Here is a 24,460-nt window from a genome sequence, read left to right as displayed (position 1 = left end):
AGAATGAACATGTACATATTTAGATTCATAATCATATGTTTAAATACCAGTAAACATTCATTAATATGTTAAGATCATAAACAAAATTAGGGTAATATTCTCTCAAGAATGAACCCTAGGAGATGTAAGGTAAGAATGTAAATGATCATATACTAGTATCATAATGAACATCTATCAAATTGAAAATGAACATTTACTGAAAATGAACATTTGTTCAGCAATCGTCTTCTCCGATGGAACCTTTAAAGTGTTCTTCTCTGTTTTGTTTCTACTAATTACAAATACCAGCAAATATAGTATCTATTTTGCACAAAAATAAGTGTAATTATAATAGAGTTTGTTTTAGAATATCAAAACGCAAAAAAAATCTAAAATCTAGGGTTTACATTCAAAATTCTACTTAAATGAACAAATTCTTACTCTTCTTTTTCGGAATTTAGTTGCGATTGACGATCTTCATCTCGAATGTCAGACATTTTTAGATGTTCTAAGTATTGTGATTTTGAGTATTTGAAGAGAGAGAATATGGTGTTGAAGAGAAATGGAAAATTAACTGCAAGTTCTAAGTATTGCGGTTAGTGGGGATGCGGTTAGTGGGGGTAAGGGTTTTACGGTAATTTCAAGGGGGGAGTAGGTATTAATGGCTAAAGGGGGTGTAGTGAATAGGAATTAATAGAATTTTGGGCCATTAAGGTAGGTTGGGCCCAGTAAAATTTATTCAAACTAAGTTGCTTAGGGTTAAGCTATTTTAGGTTATAAATGAATATTCAAGCAATAATTTGGCCCAATTCGTGATTTGGATCAAATCACATACTTTCTCCGTTTTCTTATACTTGCAACAGTTTGACTTTTACACTATTCATGTACTCCACTTTGACTAGTTTTAACGATTTATAGCTAAGAAAAAATATAGTCATGTGTGATCTTGTTAGATTCGTCTCGTTTTATACTATTTTAATGTCTAACATTTATAATTTTTACATATTGCTAATTAAAGATATAAACGATTGAAATAATGCATCGACAAACGTGAAAAGTGAAGTGTTGCAAGTAAAAAAAACAGAGGAAGTACAAAGTAGTTTGTTTACCTCTATCATTAGTATTCAGTTTTCACTAATCCGTCTAATCTACATCTCTCTTTTTTTTTTTTTTTTTCCCTAACACCAGTCACCCTTTATCCTCAATTTTTTTTTTAAAAAACTAACATAGATCAATTATTATTTATACATTAGTGTAGTGGGTCCCATAGTATGTGGGCTGGCCGGTAAATGACATGCTTAGAGCTAGTGGCTTGGACTTGACTTTAGGCTAGAGGAGGCTTTGGAACATTTGGGCTTTTATCCATTCAAGTTAATCGGCCTTAAAAAATTATTTTGGACCCAAATAATAACCAACAATATTTGCTAATGTATGCTCTACTCTACTAACAAATGCTAGTCTAAGAGCATGTTTAATAAAAGGTTTTTTTTTTTTTTTTTCAAAAAAATTTTAATTTTTTTTATTGAGTTGGAAACAAAAAATTTTAATTTTTTTTATTGAGTTGGAAACAAATTCAATTAAGTTATTATCCTCCTCCAACAAAAAGACAGAGATCTAGGAGGCGTTTGGTTCGGATAATGAAAATGAAACAAATAAGAAAGGGAAGAAATGAATCATTTAACTATTACCTTTTTATTTGTTTGGTTTGACCATGAAAAAGAATTATTTAAACTGTACTCCCTTTGCTTGTTTTTGAGGAGGGTAAGGGTATTTGTTACCTTAAGTATATTTGTTACCAAGCCTTCTAAGTTCTAGCCAAACATTTTGGTAACGTATTGGTTTAATCGAATCCATTTTCAATCCAAAAATACACTAATCAAACATGCTCTTAGATTTAAGTGATTCATTTTCATGGTTAAACCAAACAAATGAAAAGGCAAGAGTTAAATGATTCGTTTATTTCCTTCCTTTTACTTGTTTTCTTTCCACTCTATTTCCAATATTCATGCCAATTAAACGCCCCTTTAAGTATAGGGATGTAATAATCATCACTCAGGCACTTGGACAAAGTTAACATTCTGAATTTGAACAGCTTTTGCATAAGCTTTTCTGCAATAAATTAAAGTATTAGTTCTTGAAGTACTTAGTAAGCAACTAAGCAATGATACCTGAAGTAAACGCGGAATAAATGAATGACTTGGTCTAGTTATCTATCTCTGCAAAAATTGCTTTATTTTAAAAAAAGAAATTATTTAATATGTAGCATGAAGTAAACACACGAGGAATAATAAAAGAATACTTGTCCAATTTGGTTTGTAATTTTATTAATAAATTATAAGAAGAAAAATATTGAAAAATAATGAATGTGAGAAGAGAAAAATAATTACGGAGTATTAAAAAAGTACTGATAAAATCGAAATTTCGGTGGACTTTAAGGTTAGGAAAGGGGAGAGGATGAGTTTTTGGTACGTGATGGAGACGAAGAAGGGTGGAATATCCCCCCCTTCTCTCCCATCTCAAAATTCACCGAAAATTCGATTTTATCTTGTTTAAAATGAAACACCCCCTAATGATTGTATTATTACGAAATAAACAAAAGGTTGTATTATTAAAAAAGAACGGGCCAAAAGTTGTATTCTTTTTAGCAATTTAAAACAATTTAGTATTTTACGTTACCACAAAAAAAAGTTGATGATTCACAGAACATCTTCAGTTTAATAAAATAACACAAATTGAGAAAAATGCAAAAAACTAAGGGCATGTTCTATTCAGCTTAAGTTCAATTCAGTGCAGTTCAATTCAGTTTATCTCCAATCAGTTCAGTTCAATTCAGTTTATCTTTATGTCAAATGATATTGCAAATGATAATTTAAGCCAAATTTCATACTTTTTAGCATATATTACAAAAACGATAATAATAATAAGGAAATTTTGATTTTTACCACCTTCCAATAACGACTTTGTCGAATTTACCACCTCCATAAAAAAAAGATTTACTTTACCACCTCATAAAAAAATAAAACATCAGTTTTACCACCAATCACCTCCAACTAACGGATTCCGTCCATAAATCCGTTAGTGGGGCCTACTTTGCACACGTGTCGCTATATTATTGGGTAAGTTTTAAAAAAAATTAAAAAAAAACAAAAAAAAAAAATAAAAACAAAAAAAAAATTAAAAATAAAAAAAATTAAATCCGGCAGCCCCACCTCCCCTACCCAATTCCGGCAGCCCCACCTCCCCTACCCAATTCCGGCCACCATCTCCGATTCCGACCACCCCCTCCCTCTCCTTCCCCGTTTCCAACCAGCCCTTCCCTCTCCCTCCCCGATTCGGACCACCCCTTCCCTCTCCCTCCCCGATTCCGACCACCCCTTCCCTCTCCCTCCCCGATTCCGACCAGCCCTTCCCTATCCCTCCCCGATTCCGACCACCCCATCCCTCTCCCTCCCCGATTCCGACCAGCCCTTCCCTCTCCCTCCCCGATTCCGACCACCCCATCCCTCTCCCTCCCCGATTCCGACTAGCCCTTCCCTCTCCCTCCCCGATTCCGACCACCCCATCCCTCTCCCTCCCCGATTCCGACCAGCCCTTCCCTCTCCCTCTCCCTCCCCGATTCCGACCACCCCATCCTTCTCCCTCCCCGATTCCGACCACCCCATCCCTCTCCCTCCCCGATTCCGACCACCCCATCCCTCTCCCTCCCCGATTCCGACCAGCCCTTCCCTCTCCCTCCCCGATTCCGACCAGCCCTTCCCTCTCCCTCCCCGATTCCGACCACCCTATCCCTCTCCTTCCCCGTTTTCGACCAGCCCCTCCCTTCCCCTGCCCGTTTACGACCAGCCCCTCCCTTCCCCTAGCCACCACCTAACAGCTACGACCAACCCCACCACCATCCAAACCCAGTCGCGAAACCACCGCGACCCGAAACCACCACCACCCAGACGCGAAACCCACACGAAATTCCGACCAACCGAGGTAGTTGATTTCGTTGCTGGTTGGTTGACATGGAAGATCGGGGAAGATGAAGGAGAAACGTTCAAAATGTGGGCCCTACTAACGGATTCATGGATGGAATCCGTTAGTTGGTGGTAAAATCGATATTTTGGAAATTTTGGTGGTGGTAAAGTAAATCTTTTTTTATGGAGGTGGTAAATTCGACAAAGTCGTTATTGGAAGGTGGTAAAAATCAAAATTTCCTAATAATAATAATAATAATAATAATAATAATAATTTTAATAATAATAATTATATTAATATTATTATTATTAATCATAAATATTTTAATATATATTTTTTGTATATACACTTATATATATATAATATGATGTAATAAATAATCAAAGATCATTAATCCGTAGTTAAAAATCATTAATCAATAGCCAAATAGTTCAGTTCAGTTCAGTTTAATCCAGCTCTAATAAGTTCAATTCAGTCCAGCGCAGTTCAGTTACTCAGAATAGACCCTAACTAGAAGTAAATGATAATTACATTTTTTTAACACAAACTTTTAAAAAAATCGGGTGTACAATAATTATTGTACATCCATTATAAAGATAGACTAAAGTGTTCAAAAGTTACCCATGAAATGAATAAAAGTTACCCTAATATGCATAAAAGTAATCCAATACAAATAAAAATTATTAGTAAAAAAATCACATTTTAAATGACTAAAAATCAATTATTAGTGATTGAATGTAATTAAATTACCATTATAAAACTTTTCTTGTTGTCTATTTATATATAAATTGTATTATGTTTAAAGTTACCTAAAAAAAAGACAAAAAGTTACCCTAAAATTAGGTAAAAGTTACCCTTATACTGCTCGATGTACAGTAATATTAGTGTAAACCGGGTGTATAGAAAAGTTTTGTTTTTTTTAATAACGAATTCGTTTACAATTATCAACGAATATATATAACATTAAAAAAAACATCATTAACAACACAATTTATGAAATTCAAATTAAAAAAATTCGCTGGCTATGATCATTGTGTTACAAAATCCTTAATTTCACTATCATTATTAAAAGCACCATTTTTATAAGCATTACTAGCATATCTTCGATCATCAGAATCATGATGGAATCCAACATGCATGCACCACTATTTTTTCTTTGTGCAAAATATTCATTCTTTCTTAACTTAGAAATGAATATGTGAAAAATCAACTCACCAATTAAAAGTTTAAGCCGATAGTTAAAATTCAAAAGTATGTTTTATATTCTGTTACACCCCATATATGAGATCCCTTGTGCTTGAAGATGATAATTGGTGAACCAAACTAGGGAATCCTGACACTTATATATATATATATATATATATATATATATATATATATATATATATATATATATATATATATATATATATATATATATATAGGGGAAGACTCATGTGAGAATTCCTCTTTATGTGAGAAATCTTTCATATGTGAGAACACTCTCATGTTCTAAATTTTTACTCGTATGTTCTAAAATTTAAACCGGATCTTCTAAATTTTAATATACATGTTCTAAATCTTAAATGAGTTAAATCAAATGTTTTAAATCATTATTCACATGTTCTAAATCTTAAATTATTTGTTCTAAATCTTAACTTTATACTTCGTATGTTCTAAATTTTTTAATCATATGTTCCAAACTTTTACTCACATGTTTTAAATGTTACTCATATGTTTTAAGTTTGAAATCTGGTTTCTTAATTTTTATTCACATGTTCTAAATCTTAAAATCAGATGTTCTAAAATTTATTCAAATTTTCTAATTTTCAAATCAGGCTTTTCAAATTTTTAGTCACGCATTGTAAATCCAAAATAAAATGTTCTAAATTATTACTCGTGTAGAAGTTCTAAATTATTACTCACGTGTTCAAAATTTTAAATCATGTGTTCTGAAATTTTAAATCATATGTTCTGAATTTTTATGATATGTTCTAAATTCTTACTCATATTTTCTAAATTTTTACTCAGATGTTCTAAATTTAAAATCAGTTCTCATATAATAATGTTTTCTCACATATGGACCTATTCTCACCGGATCCCTCCCCTATATATATATATATATATATATATATATATATATATATATATATATATATATATAAGTAAACAATATGGAGTACAAGTTATACAATTACATTAGTAACTCTAAGATATACACCAATGGAATATTTGAAACTTTAAACAATCAAACATTCATTCACTAGGGTGTACTAAAAAAATTGATAGTTATTGGTGCATTTTTTAATTTTTAAAAAAAATTATCATTGGTTTTTTTTATTTGAAAATAAAATAAATAATATAGAGTGTATATAATTGCTCAATTTAATTCTTTGATAAAAAAATATTGCTCAATTTAAGAATAAGATAGTTATGCATGGTTAAAAGTTGGAAAACAATCTATGTCGTTGTAATACAGATTAAGGCTTCATTTGTTTTGGTGAAAAACAATTTCCTCCTAGGTGAAAAGTTACTTCTTAGACTCTTAGGTCAGGAAATTGAAACCATTTTCCTTCTACTCTGTATATAGATGGTATACTACATCTTACTCTCTGCTCCACACATCTCTCTATTGTCCCCCCTCTATTCTTCCCCAGTTCCCCTCACTTTTACTTTCCTTTTTATTTATTTATTTATTTTTGCTGCGAACTTTTCCCTACAAACAAATAAGAGAAATCAATTTTACAATTATATTTTCTTTGAAATTGTTTTCATTTAAAAAAAGTACTGTAATTTTCATTAAAAATGTCATCTATCAAAACTATCGGAGCCTAATTAACTATAAACTATACTACCTCCGTTTCTTTTTAGTTGACACGTTTCCTTTTTGGGTAAATATTTTACCTTGTATTTACAAACTACTACACTTGCTTTTTCATTCTCTATCACTCTCTCTCTCATCTCCTTAATATATGTGCCTAAATCAAACGTGTCAACTAAATTGCAAACGGAGGAAGTATGTTATTTATCTTTACTAATCAAGTTACGCAAATCTCTTATGTTTTACCGTCACTTGACCCACTATGTCAATTTATAGCCATTTTTTTTAGACATGATAATTTATAGCCATTGTTTTCCCCAACGTACTACATAAACGTTAATTGGCCGAGGAAGTGACAAACAGAAACTTCTAACACACACTGAGTAACTAAAGAATCGTGTTGCCAATAAAAAAATGATCAACCTATAATTAGTTCTAAGAGTTCATATCTATAAAGCATCCAAACAAATGTATTTGCATCAAAAAATGTTAAGATTGATACTCAATTGCTTACCCTTCTCATTGATTATGATCAAATATTTATACAAGAGGACTCCTTGGGCTCCCAATTTTTAGAAGCGGCAATGGCAAGAAAAGCACGAACTGTAGTCATCTTCACAACCGGGGCAAAAGTCTCATCATAATCAATGCCTTCGGTTTGATGGTTACCATAGACAACTAACCTTGCCTTCAATCTTTCAATACTCCCATCAGAGTTGTATTTGATTTTATACAACCATTGACTCCCAAGGGCTTTCTTCCCGGGAGGAAGCTTATCTAAAGTCCACGTGCCATTGGCTTCTAAGGCACGCATTTCTTCTTTCATGGCCATCTTCCAACCATGGTCTTGCATTGCCTCTTTGAAGGATCGTGGCTCCTTCCCACCTGTAATTGCTGCAACAAAATTTCGGTGTTTCGCAGAAAACTTATCACAACTAACATAATGTGCTATAGGATACGGCATACCTGAGGGAGGTGTAGCAATTGGATTAGGTGAAGCTTTAGATGGACTATTTCGAGCCACATGAGTGTGAGTAACATAATCATCTTTATATCTAGTAGAAGGAATTTTAGTACGATGACCACGCCCCATTAAGGTAGGTGGCGTGGCCTCGTCCGTTTCATCCTCCCTTCCTGCTGCCGTGACTGTAGCTTCGGGTGGAGCTGTACGGGCCGGACTATGGTGGTCAGCTGCCACCTGTGGTGTCGGCACTGCCATAGGTGGTGGCTGCCGGGGCTGCACCTCATCACTTTGATCAAGGGTGTGAAAGTAATCCGTACTTTCACCCAAATTAATAGTGGCATTCATACCATCGGTAGTAACATCAATGTTTGTACTTTCGGCATCCAAATAAGGGTAAACATCCTCAAAAAATCGTACATCACGAGACACAAAAAATTCCCTTTTATCAAGATCAAGTAAATACCATCCCTTCTTCCCAAAAGGGTACCCAACAAATATACATTTACGACTACGACTTGCAAATTTATCACCTTTTGCCCTTTGATTATGAGCAAAACATAATGACCCAAACACACGTAGTTCACTAAAAAGAGGTGGGGAGCCAAATAACATCTCATAAGGTGTTTTATTGTTTAGAAGGACAGAAGGAGTACGATTGATAATGTGAGCCGCCGCTAAAGCACATTCTCCCCAAAAATAAATTGGTAACCCCCCTGGAAACGAAGGGCACGGGCAACATTAAGTATGTGTTGGTGTTTTCTCTCTACCCTCCCATTTTGTTGTGGGGTTCCAACACAAGAGGTTTGAAATAAAATCCCTTGGGCAAGGAAATAATTTTTTAAACAAAAAAACTCGGTGCCATTGTCACTCCGTACAATTTTTATTTTCTGAGAAAACTGCCTATCAATCATTGCAATAAAAGACATAAATATCTTAAAAACTTCTGTTTTATCAATCAATAAATAAACCCAAACTGCACGAGAGTAATCATCTACTAAAGTCAAAAAATAATGAGCACCACAAGAAGAGGGTTCGGCATATGGCCCCCATAAATCACAATGTACTATCTCAAAAATACGGGAAGCTTTATTTTCACTTAAAGGAAATTTGTCTCTAGTGTGCTTAGAACGATGACACACTTCACAATTTTTATTTAAATGACCACTAGTACTACTAAGAAAAGGAAGTAATTTTACGACCTTCTCGGAAGGATGCCCCAACCTCCTATGCCATAGTTTCAAGGTGTCTTCAACGGAAATAGCCGCAATTGATGCCTCCTCCCGAAGATAATATAGTCCATCCTTGAGATTACCCGTTCCAATCACCTCCCTCGTGCGTTGGTCCTGTATAGTACATATTGTAGAGTTAGTTATGACTTCACAATTATTAGTAGAGCACAATTGTGAAACCGAAATCAAGTTACAATTTAATTTAGGAACAAAAAGAACATTATGAAGAGTTATTTTGTCCGTTAAATTCACGACCCCTTCTTTCATAGCAATTACAGTTTGGCCATCCGGGAGGCCTACATTGCAAGATGCAACATCACGCACTTCCAACAAACAAGATAGATCGCCGGTTACATGATGGGAGCAACCGGTATCGATAATCCACTTACCATTCACACGATGGGGTGGTGGTGGTGGTGGGGTGTCCCCCATTGTTTAAGGTATGATTGTAAAAAAAAAAATTTAGATAACCCGCTCCGATACCATGTTAAGATTGATACTCAATTGCTTACCCTTCTCATTGATTATGATCAAATATTTATACAAGAGGACTCCTTGGGCTACAAGGAGAAGATAATACCAAATAATATCAAACTAGGAAACTAACAATAATTTCCTAAGATAAGATAGTACTACCATAAGATAATTAATTAGAGATTCTATCATATCTTTCCTAATAAAAAATCATACTATAAAGCACTTCACTTTGTACCATATATATATATATATATGAACTCTTAATGTAGTATACTACACCTGAAGAAGATGAAGCATTCATGGATATGGCTAACATTGGAAGTGCCGACCTTAATGCTTCTTAGTTTGGTTATCCAGGCATTACTGGCATTTCTTGCACCCCTCAGAAAAAGCAGTGCAAAGGGACTTCTGATGGTCGCCCTGTGGCTGCTTTATTTATCTGCTGATTCAATCGCGCTCTTAGTCATTGGATTGATCAGCCGTAGCCCCCAAAGTGATAATGATCCGAGATCAGACATCCTAGCATTTTGGGCACCCTTTCTTCTCCTGCATCTTGGTGGGCCATACACAATCACTGCTCTGGCTCTCGAAGACAACGAGCTGTGGCATCGCCACGCACGTCAGCTGGCCACCCAAACGGTGGTCACCCTTTATGTCTTTGGGTTGTCTATTGGTCCAGGAAGGCATAGTCGTCTATGGCTTCCCATGCTCTTCATGTTTATAGACGGGTTTATCAAATATACTGAGCGAACATGTGCTTTGTATTTTGCAAGCAGGGAAGGTATTAGAGCCTCTCTTGGGGAAGAACCAATAAGTTCCCTCAATAAGTGGGCTGATGAATATTATTCTGCAGAAACTTCTCATATACCGTCTAAATTTGAAGTAATTAACCATTCTCCTAGCGCGAAAGAAGACAATATTATTGACTACTACAATGATGATTCGGAATCTCACTACCATAAGGAGGCCAAGATTGATGAGATGGTAAATCATGCCTACAATCTCTATGATAACTTCAAAGGCATTCTAGCAGACGATGTCTTGAGCTTAAAGGATGATCACAACCTTGTTGAGCTACTCTTCCTCAAACAACCTATCATTATAGGTGTCAAGATCATAATGATTGAGCTCAACTTGATTTATGATATCTTGCATGTTATACTAATAAGCAATAAACCAGAAATAACTTATCTCTTGATGCGTGAACCAAACTGACAATAGCCGCGTCGTGGAGAACCACTGACCTAAAAGACGATTCCGCGCTACCTCCCGGTGCAGTAGACAATTGCGGTCGCCCTCCAGGATAAGCACGGCGCCGGAGTTTATGTGCACTCACAAACCCGACTGGAACTCAGAATACTTGCCCAGAAAACAGAATGTAAAGAACATGTGTTTAGATAATTTTAGAGAAGAGAGATGACTGATTGTGTTGTGTGTTTTGGCTAAGAAAACCACCGAATATTTATAGGGTGAAGAGGAAAAACGGAAAGCATGAAAGGTGGGAAGAATCTGGCCAAGAAAACGACCAGATTAATCTGGTCAGTCAACAACCGAGGCAAGAAACAAGGAATTAATCAGTCAGCTACAATCAAGGAATTAATGGCTGATTAATTCTCACAACAGTCAGAAAAGAATAAACCCAACAGACAAAAAGGAATATTCTGTTTAACAAAGAAAAGGGAAATAAAATTTCTCCAAAAAGATAACAAGGACCCACGCCCGCGCATCGCATTCCCCAAGACCCCAAGTCCCGAGGCCCGAGCCCGAGCCCGACCCGACCCGACCCGGCTCGGCTCGGCGCGCGCGCGCGCGTGTGTGTGTGTGGAGTAACACACACCTCCAACTCACTCAACTAAGTAGTGCTAAAGCACTACATTATAAAAACAAGGAAAAACCTTCCTCCCCAATCAATGTGGGACTTTTCCCCTTCCATTTATTTCTCTCTCTCTTTCCCTCTTATTTTTCCCAACACTCTTGTTTTATATCAAGAACTTCCAACAATCCCCCACAGGTTCGAAGATATGAAAAAGAAAGAAAGGAAAAATGAATTCTGGGCAAAACAAAACAATTGCATAAGTGTCAATGTCTCGCGACTTGAATTAACACATAGTGGACATCAAGCTATGATCCCTCACCTAACAAGTGACCTTCGTCTTGAACTCAATAGGGAGTTAGGGACCCGTCACTTTGAGCCACACAATTGAACATGTATAATATTCTGAAATTCCGCGAATAAAGATGACGCATTATACTGGCCATACGTCCAGCCTGGATGCTCATAGGTGCTCTAGAGTATAAGCCCACGAAATACTCATAGGAAGCGGCCACACTTCCACACCTAAGTAGGTGAACTCCATCAAGTGTGAGCTACAACACACCTCCAAAAATATGGATATGGGTTCATTAAGAGCCGTATGCTCAACCTCCTTCTCATATGTAGCTAAGCACAAAACAAACATCTAGAGATGGACAAATAAAATAAAAATGTGCTTCCGAATTATTACATAACGTTCCCCTTTGAACTCATAGTGAGTAGGAGTTCATTATTTCACAATTCATACAACGGGCTTTAGCCCCATCTCTTCCGATGTTTCCAAAACTAGTTTTTTACATAGGCCTTTAGTTAACGGATCCGCAATGTTCTTTTCGGACTTAACATAGTCCAGTGATATCACCCCTTCAGACAACAAATTTCTGACGGCTTTATGCCTCAGACGGATGTGTCTCTTCTTCCCATTATAGGCATGGTTGTGTGCAACAGCAATAGCAGCTTGCGAATCACAATGAAGTGCAACTGAAGGAGCTGGCTTCCCCCACAGAGGAATATCTGCAAGCATGTTCCTCAACCATTCTGCCTCATGACCTGCTAATTCAAGAGCAATAAACTCAGATTCCATAGTAGACATAGCAGTACAAGATTGCTTACAAGATTTCCAGGATACGGCTCCACCCCCAAGGGTGAAGACATAGCCACTAGTGGAGTTAACTTCATCATTATCGGATACCCAGTTGGCATCACAAAAACCCTCCAAAACTCCAGGAAATTTGGAGTAGTGCAAACCCCAATCCATAGTACCCTTAAGGTACCTAAGCAACCTCCTTAGAGCAATCCAATGATCACTGCTTGGATTATGAGTGTACCTGCTCAACCTACTAACAGAATAAGCAATGTCAGGTCTAGTGTAGTTCATAAGAAACATAATACTACCAATAATTCTAGCATATTCAGACTGATTAACTGGATTACCATTATTTTTCCTTAAGTGGAAACTTGGGTCATAGGGAGTCTTAACTGGATCGACATTAAATGAGTCAAACTTTTTAAGAAGTTTTTCAACATAGTGTGACTGATTAAGACAGATGCCATTTGGAGTCCTCTTGATTTTTACTCCCAAAATCACATCTGCCTCACCCATGTCTTTCATTTCAAAATTCGAACTCAAAAACTGTTTTGTCTCATTTACACGATCCAAGTTAGTCCCAAAAATCAACATATCATCCACATAAAGACAAATAATTACACACCCATGACTATCATGCTTAAAATAAACACAAGAGTCACCTTCATTAACATGAAAACCATTACCAGTCATAGTCTTATCGAATTTGTCATGCCATTGCTTTGGAGCTTGTTTAAGCCCATACAATGACTTGACTAACTTACAAACCTTCTCCTCTTGTCCTGGAACAACGAACCCTTCAGGTTGGACCATGTAAATCTCCTCATCCAAGTCACCATTCAAAAATGCAGTTTTGACATCCATTTGATGAACAACAAGACCAAAAATGCAAGCAAGAGCAATTAAAGTCCTAATGGTTGCAATTTTAGTAACAGGGGAGTAAGTATCAAAATAATCAATGCCAAACTTTTGAGTAAAACCCCTTACCACTATCCTTGCCTTATACTTGTCTATGGATCCATCGGCCTTTAATTTTTTCCGAAAGATCCATTTACAAGTAATGGGCTTACAACCTCTAGGAAGTTCAACCAATTCCCAAGTGTTATTATTGAGAATTGATTGTAATTCACTATCAATTGCTTCTTTCCAAAATACAGCATCAACTGACCTCATTGCCTCATCATAGGTTCTTGGATCATCTTCCAAAACAAAAATATGCACAAAATCATCATCAATTAAGGAAGATTCAGATAAATAAGAAGTAATAAAATCAGGACCAAAACTATTTTCCTTTCTTCCCCTTTTGCTTCTCCTTGGCTCCAAAACAGAATCATCTCGTTAGTAATAGGAGCATTAGCAATAGGTAAACTAACAGAACTACTAGCATGCAATTCACTATCATTAGAAGGAGACATTTTCAAAGGAAAAATGTTCTCAAAGAACTCAGCATCTCTTGCTTCAATGATATGACCACCTGCATAAGAATTGTTAGCACCTTTAACAAAGAAACGATAAGCTGCACTTTGATAAGCATAGCCAATAAAAATAGCATCAACAGTTTTGGGACCAATCTTATCCCTCTTGAAGCTAGGTGTGCCTACTTTTGCTAGGCACCCCCACACTTTCAAGTATTTCAGGTTTGGCGCTCGACCTTTCCATATTTCGTATGGAGTCTTGTCAAGCTTCTTGTGAGGAACCCTGTTCAAAACATGACAAGCAGAAAGAATAGCCTCCCCCCACATGTTATTAGGAAGCCCAGAACTAATAAGCATAGAATTCATCATATTCTTTAAAGTTCTATTTTTCCTTTCAGCTATACCGTTTTGTTCGGGTGAATAGGGAGCCGTCGTCTCATGAACAATGCCAAGTTGCTCACAAAATGCCTTAAGAGTGTCAGGGCTGTACTCCCCACCCCTGTCACTCCTAACCCTCTTGATCTTTTTGTCCAACTGGTTTTCTACCTCAGCTTTATATTTGAGGAACATTTCCTCAGCTTCGTCCTTAGACCTGAGAAGATAAACCATACAAAAACGTGAACAATCATCAACAAAAGTAATATAATACTTTTTACCCCCTCTACTTTCGTGATTATTAAAATCACCTAAGTCACTATGAACAAGTTCTAGTACTTCAGTCTGTCTATCTACTGATTTAAATGGCTTCTTAGTAAATTTGGCTTCAACACAAACTTGACATTTCGAAAAATCAGTTTTAGAAAAACTTGGAATCAAATTTAAGTGTTTAAGCCTTTTAACAGAATCAAAATTAACGTGACCTAATCTAGCATGCCATAAATCAATAGACTCAGCAATATAAGCAGAAGAAGTACTAGCATTCTTATTCATAGTGTCAATTTTAACATCAAGAGTAAAAAGCCCCCCATTACAAAAGCCCTTCCCCACAAATTCCCCATTGCGAGTAAGAACTAATCTATCAGAATCAAAGGAGAGCTTCAGTCCAGCTTTCATGAGCAAACTGCCAGAAATTAAATTCCTGCGCATTTCTGGAACATGCAAAACATTAGTGAGAGTAAGCAATTTTCCAGAAGTGAGAGCGAGAACGATCTTCCCTTTGCCTTGGATAGAAGCAGAAGCTGAGTTGCCCATGAAGACATTTTCACCTTCAACCTTGTCATAGGTAGTGAACATGTCCTTGTTGGCGCAGATGTGCCTGGTAGCTCCAGTGTCAACAATCCACTCAGCAGCATTACCTGTAAAGTTAGCTTCTAAAACAACAGCAACAATAACGTCAGAATCCTCAATAAGATTTGCTTGACTTTGCCCATTCTTCTTCTTGACCCTGCAATCTCTAGCCCTGTGACCAGTCAAACCACACTCATAACAGATTCCCTTAAACTTGTACTTCTGAATTTTCCCATTAGGCTTAAGGTTACTGTTTTTGGCTTTGGACTGGTTGTTTGATTTGGGTTCAACAAGGTTGGCTTTGGCAGAAGAAGAGGAAGGGAAAACAGAAGGGGTTTTGTCTTTGATACGGTTTTCCTCCTCAATTTTGAGGTGGGCAGCAAGTTCCTCTAAGGTTAGGTCTTTCTTTTTGTGCATGAGTTGGTTACGAAAATCCTTCCAAGAGGGAGGGAGTTTCTCAATAAGAACAATAGCAAGGGTAGTATCACAAATAGACAGACCTTCAGCAGCCATATTAATACAAATACTCTCATAAGCATGAATCTGATCAATAATAGGCTTATCATCAACAACTTGAAAACTTAACCACTTACTAACACAATAACGTTTAGTACCAGCATCATCAGTTCCATATTTTTTCTCTAAAGCATCCCAAATATCCTTAGCATGATAGAAACCCATATAAATATCCAACAGACTATTCGACATATAATGCAACAACATGCCCTTACAAGTTCTATCATCCTTAGAAAACTTAATCTCAGATTCAGACAAATCATCTTTATCAACAGGTTCAACAATATCATCAAGAACATATGCAACATCAATCTGCTCCAAATAAAAATGCATCCTAACAGCCCAACGTTTATAATTCTTATAGACATATCAGAGGTTCTAGTTTAGACATATCAGGAACAAGGAATTTGGAAGCCATAATCGTCTTTTAGATTGTTATACTAATAAGCAATAAACCAGAAATAACTTATCTCTTGATGCGTGAACCAAACTGACAATAGCCGCGTCGTGGAGAACCACTGACCTAAAAGACGATTCCGCGCTACCTCCCGGTGCAGTAGACAATTGCGGTCGCCCTCCAGGATAAGCACGGCGCCGGAGTTTATGTGCACTCACAAACCCGACTGGAACTCAGAATACTTGCCCAGAAAACAGAATGTAAAGAACATGTGTTTAGATAATTTTAGAGAAGAGAGATGACTGATTGTGTTGTGTGTTTTGGCTAAGAAAACCACCGAATATTTATAGGGTGAAGAGGAAAAACGGAAAGCATGAAAGGTGGGAAGAATCTGGCCAAGAAAACGACCAGATTAATCTGGTCAGTCAACAACCGAGGCAAGAAACAAGGAATTAATCAGTCAGCTACAATCAAGGAATTAATGGCTGATTAATTCTCACAACAGTCAGAAAAGAATAAACCCAACAGACAAAAAGGAATATTCTGTTTAACAAAGAAAAGGGAAATAAAATTTCTCCAAAAAGATAACAAGGACCCACGCCCGCGCATCGCATTCCCCAAGACCCCAAGTCCCGAGGCCCGAGCCCGAGCCCGACCCGACCCGACCCGGCTCGGCTCGGCGCGCGCGCGCGCGTGTGTGTGTGTGGAGTAACACACACCTCCAACTCACTCAACTAAGTAGTGCTAAAGCACTACATTATAAAAACAAGGAAAAACCTTCCTCCCCAATCAATGTGGGACTTTTCCCCTTCCATTTATTTCTCTCTCTCTTTCCCTCTTATTTTTCCCAACACTCTTGTTTTATATCAAGAACTTCCAACATTGCACACAAAGGTGTTTTTGGTATACAAGAGACGAGGTATTTTGCGCATTGCTTGCTTCCTCTCAGTAGTTACGGCATCCATATTGTTCTTCTTCGCTGTTGGTAGTAAGAAATACAATCCCATTGATGTTGGTGTGACCTTTGCCTTACTCGCGGGTGCTATAGTTCTAGACATAGCCGCTTTTGTTAGGTTCCTGCTTTCCGATTGGTTCATTATCATGGTGACCAAGCTGACGGTTGACAAGCCATCAAGCCTCCTCAACAATGTTTTGTCAGTGTTGCTTAAGTGGTCCATTTGGAGCAGAGACCCTGATTCTGAAAGGTGGTGCCAATTCACCTCAAGCTACAATTTGTTAGACTGCAGTGTCAACCCGGAAGCCTCTAAAGTCGTCGATTTAGTTTTTATAAAGCGGATTAAAGATTACTTGATCGACTGGTTTTACGTTGAACAAAAACCAATTAATCATTCTTATCTCAAGTTCATCTTTGAAGAGCTACAACGGAAGGCCAGGCTAGCAATTGGACAAGAAGCGCGAATGGACCAAGTATGTTCAGCTAGAGGTAATTTGGTATTTGAAGATGACTACTTTCTGGTTTCCGAGTACTTGCATCCTTGGACCATTGAAGTTCATGATTATTGTAGAAGCTTGCTGACGTGGCACCTCGCTACTGATTTTTGCTACTGGATGGAGTCTTCTAACTACAAGGAGCAAAAGCGTGAACTACATTGTGGAATTAGCAAGCAACTCTCTGATTACATGGTGTACCTTGTACTAAGACGACAGGAACTGGTGCCACTGGTGGTGAGTAAGTCCGAGGTTCATTTTAAAAGCACGAAAAAAGATATAATTGAGGCATATAGTAAAGCAGCAGACCCATCGCTTACTAAAATTGATGATAGAATGAGAAAGTTTTGTGATCATGTGGTTACAAATAAATTAGACGATAGAGTTGCAGCTGAAGTATCCCACTACAACGACAGCCAATCTGTCTTCGACGAAGCGTGTTGCTTAGCTAAGCAGCTGAATATGTTTGGAGACAAGAAGTGGGAAGTAATAAGCAAAGTTTGGGTGGAAATGTTGTGCTACGCTGCAATCCGATCCTCGCCTAGATACAACTTCGCTAATTTGAGCAAAGGCGGAGAACTCATAACATTGGTGTGGCTTTTCATGAGTCATCTTGGTTTTCGCCTACCTCTTCCTGAAATTAAAACCCTTCGCACTGCTAAACTCGTCATTGGCAAGTGAGATTAGTACTAGTACGAATATGTTTCAATGATGCAAATTTAATTTAATTGTCCGTATGTGTTAATTGCTTGATTTTCTATTTCCTTCAAAGCATTGTTAAATAAATTGTTACTAATATCTCTTGGGGATTTATTCACACAATTACATCTTCTATTATAAGCCATATATACCAGTGGCAGCAGTCATCTAAGTGATTGTATTGTGATTTCTAATTCAATAACATTGTACTTATTGTTTCTTATATTAGAAAATGAGGCAACAATAATTTGTTAAAAAACATCCGTTTTTAAATAGTGGGGTATTTATAAAAATACGGAGGGAGTATAAATTAAAGCTGATTGACACGCGTGAATCTATATAGTCTACAAAAGATTTTTGCATCGGCCCTTATCAATTTTACCGAAACTAAGGGAAAGGCTTTGGCCAAGAGCTATAGTATCAAATGCTTGTAAGTTGTAACACACACACAAAAAAAAAAAATTTACTCCGTATCTAACTTTTATACCTTGCCATTATTTTTCAACATCATCGAAGCGTTCTACTGTAAATTAAAGTGGTCATTTTAACTTGGACAACTTTCCTAAGCTTTAATATAAATTAAAGTATTAGTTCTTGAAGTACGTGGTAAGCAATGAATTGAATAAAGCATGAAGTATTTAATAACTTGCCCAAGTTATTTTTGTAAAAATGAAAAAGATTAAAGGTAGCGATGAATAAAATTTTATTGGAGCATGAAGCAAAAGGAGAATATTAATTAGCCAGTAATTTTTAAGATAAGGAGATAAACCCCGATCGTACATCAACTTTTACGGTTTTTTTAGTCCGATATTTGCGGGTTAGACACTTTAAGAATGAAGGGGGGGGGGGGAGGGGGTAAGGGATCACCACCCTCAAAGTGTCTCTAGTGGGAATTGAACCCCCAATCTCAAGATCGGAAGGTGACAATCCTTATTTCTAGACCAAGCTTAGCTTGGTAATTAGCCAGTAATTTTTGTTTTAAAAAAAATGCAATTAGTTAAGTAGGAGCCCTTTTTAGAGGTGTTGAGCCTATGAGTTAGTTAAGTAGGAGCCCTTTTTAGAGGTGTTGAGCCTATGAGTTAGTTAAGTAGGAGCCCTTTTTAGAGGTGTTGAGCCTATGAGTAAACCCACATGTGATGATGTGAGTGCAAGTGCTGTCACACATTGAAAGAGGGTAAAAGCGAAGAGAAGTATTGGGATGTATATCCCACATTAAAGAAAAGAGAAATTTGTGTCCACCTTATAAGGCTAAGGGGCTACTCCCATCATTGCTATATAGTTTTGAGGTGGAACCTCCTTGGTTGTATAAAGTGAATAGTTGTGACAGGTGTGGCCTAGACCCGTATGTATTCACACGATATGGCCATCCATCATGAGTGTTACTTTGTCTACATTTTTTTTAATTATTATTATTATTATTATGTATATATATATATATATATATATATATATATATATATATATATTTATATATATATATATATATATTTTAATTATTATCCCAACTAGACCTGGCAAACAGGCTATTCGGGTCAGGTTTGGGTTGGGTCAATTCAGGTCGGGTCAAGTTCGGGTCAGCAAATGTTCGGGTCGAGTCGGGTCGACTCGGGTTTCGGGTCTAATTCAGGTCAGCACTTCGGGTCAAGTTCGGGTCGGGTTAAGTTCCGGTCGGGTCAATTCAGGTCGGGTCAATATTTAGGATCAATTTTCGGGTCAATTTCGAGTCGGGTCAATTTCGGTTGAGTCAACTCGGGTCGGGCCTATTCGGGTCAAGTTTGTGTTGGGTCACCAGAATAAATTCACTTAAAAAAAATAGTTGGAAAATAATAAAAAAAAAAGTGAGTACCTATTACTTAGAAAATATAGAAGCCTTAAAACAAGTAATTAACCATTTCATCCTATTCTCTTATTATTCGGGTCAATTCGGGTCGGGTTGATTCGGGTCAAGTTCGGGTTTTGGGTCAATTTCGGGTCAGGTCATTCGAGTCGGGTCACTTCGGGTCATCAGGTCATGTTCGGGTCAACTCCATTTCGAGTCGGGTTCAGGTCGGGTCGGGTTAGTTCGAGTTCCGGTCATTTTTGGGTCAATGATTTCGGGTCAACTTCAGGTTACGGGTCCGGTTATTCGGGTCAGGTCAATCGGGTCAGGTCAGGATTGCCAGGTCTAATCCCAACTAAGGTTTATTATTTAATAATCCCAATTATGAGGTTAATTTGCCTCCAATGGTGTTAGTGACCAGTGACCAGCTGAAATAATGTCCATATGGCAACACGTGAATGATCAAAAATTTAAAATGTTAAAACACATATCAATTTTTTTTAAAGAGTGAAAAAAAACTAAAATTCCGATCCAGCCACCCATTTCCCCACCCTTACCTTTGCCGCAAGAACCCTAACCCATCCCCTAAGTTTGTCATAAATCGGCCGGCTACCCCCATTAACCACCGAAATTGGCATATTTAAGCTAGCCCCAACCCCTAAAACCAGCCACTCCAACCCCAATCACCACCAACGTAGATCCAAGAATCACCGCTAACTTACTCTATGAGGCATACCCCTCCATCTTCCCTCTCACCGCCACCCTCTTCAACCAAAATATGGTGGAAACCCATCGTTGTGTTGGTGGCTTTTGGGGTTTCATTGGCTGGGCGAGTGGTTTTGTAGGTCGGGGTTAGGTTAAATGGTGCGGTAGAGCTAAGATCTATCCGGCCGGCGGGTTTTGGTGATTAATGGGGGTGGTTGGCTAGTTTTCCGGCGTATTAATGGGTGGGGTTAGGGTTTGGCGGTGGTTGAGACTTTTTGGTTTTTTTTTTAGACCAATCACGTGTTAACACGTGTCATGGTAACCTGTTATAATAGGTTGTTGACTTTGTGTTGACCGGTTAAGATCATTAGAGCGAAACTAACCCCATAGTTGAGATTATTAGAAAATAATCCTTAGTTGGGATTATTAAATTAAAAGTAAATCGCCAATAATAATTAGGATTATTAAAGTGTATATTTTCTAATTTTTATTATAAATTAAGAAGGTAATCTAATTGCATAGCAATTCATGTGTTTTGTTTTTCTTTCCTTTTAAACTCCATTTTTTCTTTTCCTAAATTTGGAAATATTCGTTCTTATTAAATTTGGTACTCTAATAAGTGTGTTTGTTCACGAATATAATTAATGAGTAGCTCGTGAATATAAATAAACTAGTGTTTTGTGAACATAAATAAACGAGTTTATGAAATTTTATGAATGAGCATATTTATATTCGTTTTTAAAGTCAATTATTAAACCGAGCTTGAACCCAAGTAGTGTATTGATCACCTCGGTTCATTTACACCCCTATACATGCATAGCACATCCTATAATTCTCAACGTGAGGCATTTGGTTCTTGCTCAAAATCTAATCGTAATTGTCCATATATGTATGTTTATAAATATGTATGTATGTATATACATATGTATATATGTATATACATATGCATATGTATATATGTATATACATATGCATATGTATATATATTACATATGTATATACATATGCATATGTATATATATAATAACGAAATCGTTAGAAACTCTCGTTCCTACTTACTTTATTCACCTTTTTTCTACATAAGTTCATATTTTTACATTATCTTATCACTAATAACATTTTTTTAACAATTTTTTAAAATTACGTAACTATAATAAATGAGTAAACCATGAAAGAATGAAAGTAGTATTTACAATATGAGAAAATATGTCAACTAAAAAAAGAGAAAGTAATAATTACATTACTTGGCTAAAAATTTATTGATTTATGGATGTAAGAGAAATTATTGATCATCAAAAAGTAAGAACAAGTGTTAAGATGAGAGTATTTACTTTAATTTCCAAGATGATTCCACTCACCATTTTTGTCGCACGGCAATAAGTGAGTAAGACAGGGACATTCATAAATCTGAAGGTAACTCAAGCTTGGAAATAAGAGCTTTAATTCATGCCAATCCATATGAAGTTGAGGTAAATGCCGAAGAAGCAATCTCTTAACGTGTGGGAAGGAATATTGATCAGAATACAGCTTCTGAAGACTACCTCCTCTGATGTATAGCTTTTCGAGGCTGCGAATACTGCTGTGGCTAGACAGTTCTAGCAGTCGTGAAGCTGTGCTGTCATCAGGAGGAGCCTGGAGCTCTAGTTTCTCTATGGTTTTCGGGAGCCCCTGTGTGTATACATATTTCTCGTTAGCCACATCAGCAGAAGCGTTCAGAACAAGGGCTTTTACCCAAGTGATTTTCAATGTCCTGAGTTCCTGCATCAGGTTGAGAGTTTTGATATCTTCGTTTGTGGGAAAGCTCATTCTTCTAGTGCGAATACTCAATTTGATGAGCTTTGTCAGGTGTTCCAAATCGTCGAATTCAGCAAATCGTTCATTTGAATGTTTTGGCTGTTGCAGGTTATCAGTAATTATGAACCCCAGGAGTACTCTAAGCTCGGTCAGTAGGGTGATTCCATAGGGGATGTGATTCAGCTGATAGCACTCGAATAAGTACAAGCATACAAGCTCGATTAAGCTCCCAATATCGTTGGGAAGAGAAATTAAGTCTTGACATGATCTGAGATCCAATACCCTTAGTTTCTTAAGCTTGCAAACCGAATCTGGTAGCCGTTGAATTCTCAATATCCCTCTAAGGCTCAGAAACCTTATGTCTTTCTCCTCCTTCAATAACCGATCAAATACGCTTATAAACGTGTCTTCCACCATAACATGGCCGCCCATGCCACGGTGAATGTTACCGAGGTGTACTACCTGTAATGTCCAGTTATCGGCTTCATCAAGTCCTCTAGGCTTTTTTATCACCTGTTCATTCAGCCTATATGTACTTTTGTTCACCATCATCAATGATTTTTTGTTGCCTTTACGCCATTTGTATGCAAATGGACCAGCAGATGTTACTTTTTCTCTACCGCTTTCTGGAAGAAAATATGATAGTGATTCCAAGCACCAGATGAAACCTGGGCTTATTAGAATTCTGCTGCTGCTGTTGGCGCGGATCAGGTTGAAAGCCGGCTCAGCTACAAGCTCGGCTAGAAATTGTTCTCCCTCCAACGGATCATCTATTATATCTATTCCTATCAACCAATTAATTAACACTCCTTTGTTAATCTCTAGATTTGATGAAGTAAAAGACTCGAGACTAGTGTAAAGTCCTGCGAATTGGCTGCAACTTACAAGCCGATCTCTCTCAATGAGTGGAAGCCCCATAAATGCTTCCTGGAGATGATATATATCTGTATTATAAGGCTGAGTGTCTTTATGAATCGATGGCGACAACCCATGACCGTTAGCACTCAGCTTTTGAGAATCATCCTTCATCGAATCAAGCTCTTTCAGTAGCTCCTTGTACCTTTCCTCATTTTCGTGGTCAACAGAAATCAACCCTTCAACAACACCTCGAACTTTTTCAATGACTTTAAATCCGCCCCTGTCAAAAGAGTAGCAAAGTGGTGCTAGGCTTTGTTTGGCTTTTGTCAACTCTTCCTTAAATCTTATGATTTCGTTGACAATATTGAAAGACTCAATTATCCTAATATTTTGACGACTATCTTTTTTCATCATTTTATGGTGTAGGGCTGCAAGACTAGAACCATATTTGAATAGGAAACTAAGATGTTGAGTTGATATATACGAACACGACTCCGATGACTCCGACATGGATTGTGTTTTTTTTTTTTTTTTTTTTTTTGGGAAAAATAACAACATACAATGTAATTATACTAGAATAAGTTATAAGACAATTCAAATATGATGAGAATCTTGAAATAGGGGCAACTAACCTAGTGACTTGCTTAATGACGATGTAGCATTTGGTCGTGAAATAAAGAATTTGATTTGGACTTGGACTTGGGACATAGTAATAAAAACAAAGAACTCCTAGCAAACAAGCAACGAATTTCTTTAGTTTGTCAAAGGAAAGTAAAGTGCAAGTAAATCACAATTGCCAAATCTCTTTTCCTATATGTTGGGCATCCACAATTAGTATTATGTGCACCATGGTGCACCTAGTTTTAGGTGCACCACGTCTATACTTTTGAACATTTAGTAAAAAAAATTGAACATTTAACAAAAAATGAACATTTAGTAAAAAAATATGAACAAGTCACAAAAACTGAACATAAACATGCAATTTTTATGTTCATATTTTATACAGCGATGTTCATTTTGTATATAAGTTAATGTTCAGTTTATATTACAAAATTATTAAATTATTACGATGTCACACAAACTACTTTCAAAATTTGTTGACTCGTAATAATTTAAAATTTGCGATTGTTCAGATGTTTTTACTAAATGTTCAAAATTTGTTATTGTTCATAGTTTTTTACTAAATGTTCAAAAGTATAGGCGTGGTGCATTGCGATTATTCAGATTTTTGTACTAAATGTTCAAAATTTGCGATGTTCAGATTTTTTTACT

At 36.8% G+C, this 24,460-nt stretch overlaps 2 protein-coding genes across 2 annotated transcripts; one reads left to right on the top strand and one right to left on the bottom strand.

Annotated features, from left to right (window-relative positions):
- Positions 1-7,271: 7,271 nt before the first annotated feature.
- LOC145613730 (uncharacterized) lies at positions 7,272-9,364 on the bottom strand. Its single transcript, XM_081668798.1, has 4 exons — positions 9,209-9,364; positions 8,925-9,046; positions 7,706-8,241; positions 7,272-7,633 (listed from the first exon to the last, which is right to left on the bottom strand). The coding sequence occupies exons 1-4, from the start codon at positions 9,362-9,364 to the stop codon at positions 7,272-7,274; spliced, it is 1,176 nt and encodes a 391-aa protein (XP_081524924.1).
- Positions 9,365-9,697: 333 nt separating this feature from the next.
- Positions 9,698-17,994, top strand: LOC145613729 (uncharacterized). Its single transcript, XM_081668797.1, has 2 exons — positions 9,698-10,564; positions 16,759-17,994. Exons 1-2 carry the CDS (start codon positions 9,698-9,700, stop codon positions 17,992-17,994), a joined length of 2,103 nt encoding a protein of 700 aa, XP_081524923.1.
- Positions 17,995-24,460: the final 6,466 nt, after the last annotated feature.

The sequence above is a fragment of the Chenopodium album genome, chromosome 25 (genome assembly GCF_948465745.1).
Source record: "Chenopodium album chromosome 25, dcCheAlbu1.1, whole genome shotgun sequence".
NCBI classification, from domain to species: domain Eukaryota; kingdom Viridiplantae; phylum Streptophyta; class Magnoliopsida; order Caryophyllales; family Amaranthaceae; genus Chenopodium; species Chenopodium album.
Note: the sequence above shows the minus strand (reverse complement) of the source record. Positions and strands in the feature narration are given on the sequence as shown.

What these genes read in the sequence shown, in the direction of transcription:
- LOC145613730 (XM_081668798.1), bottom strand. Translation starts at nt 9,364, where the DNA reads ATGGGGGACACCCCACCACCACCACCACCCCATCGTGTGAATGGTAAG. An exon ending in TTGAAACTATGGCATAGGAG is followed by an intron (nt 8,242 to 8,924) that starts GTTGGGGCATCC and finishes TCATAATCAAAG; the next exon opens with GGCAAAAGGTGATAAATTTG. An exon ending in AATTGCTACACCTCCCTCAG is followed by an intron (nt 7,634 to 7,705) that starts GTATGCCGTATC and finishes ATTTTGTTGCAG; the next exon opens with CAATTACAGGTGGGAAGGAG.
- LOC145613729 (XM_081668797.1), top strand. Translation starts at nt 9,698, where the DNA reads ATGAAGCATTCATGGATATGGCTAACATTGGAAGTGCCGACCTTAATG. An exon ending in TGATTTATGATATCTTGCAT is followed by an intron (nt 10,565 to 16,758) that starts GTTATACTAATA and finishes TTGCACACAAAG; the next exon opens with GTGTTTTTGGTATACAAGAG.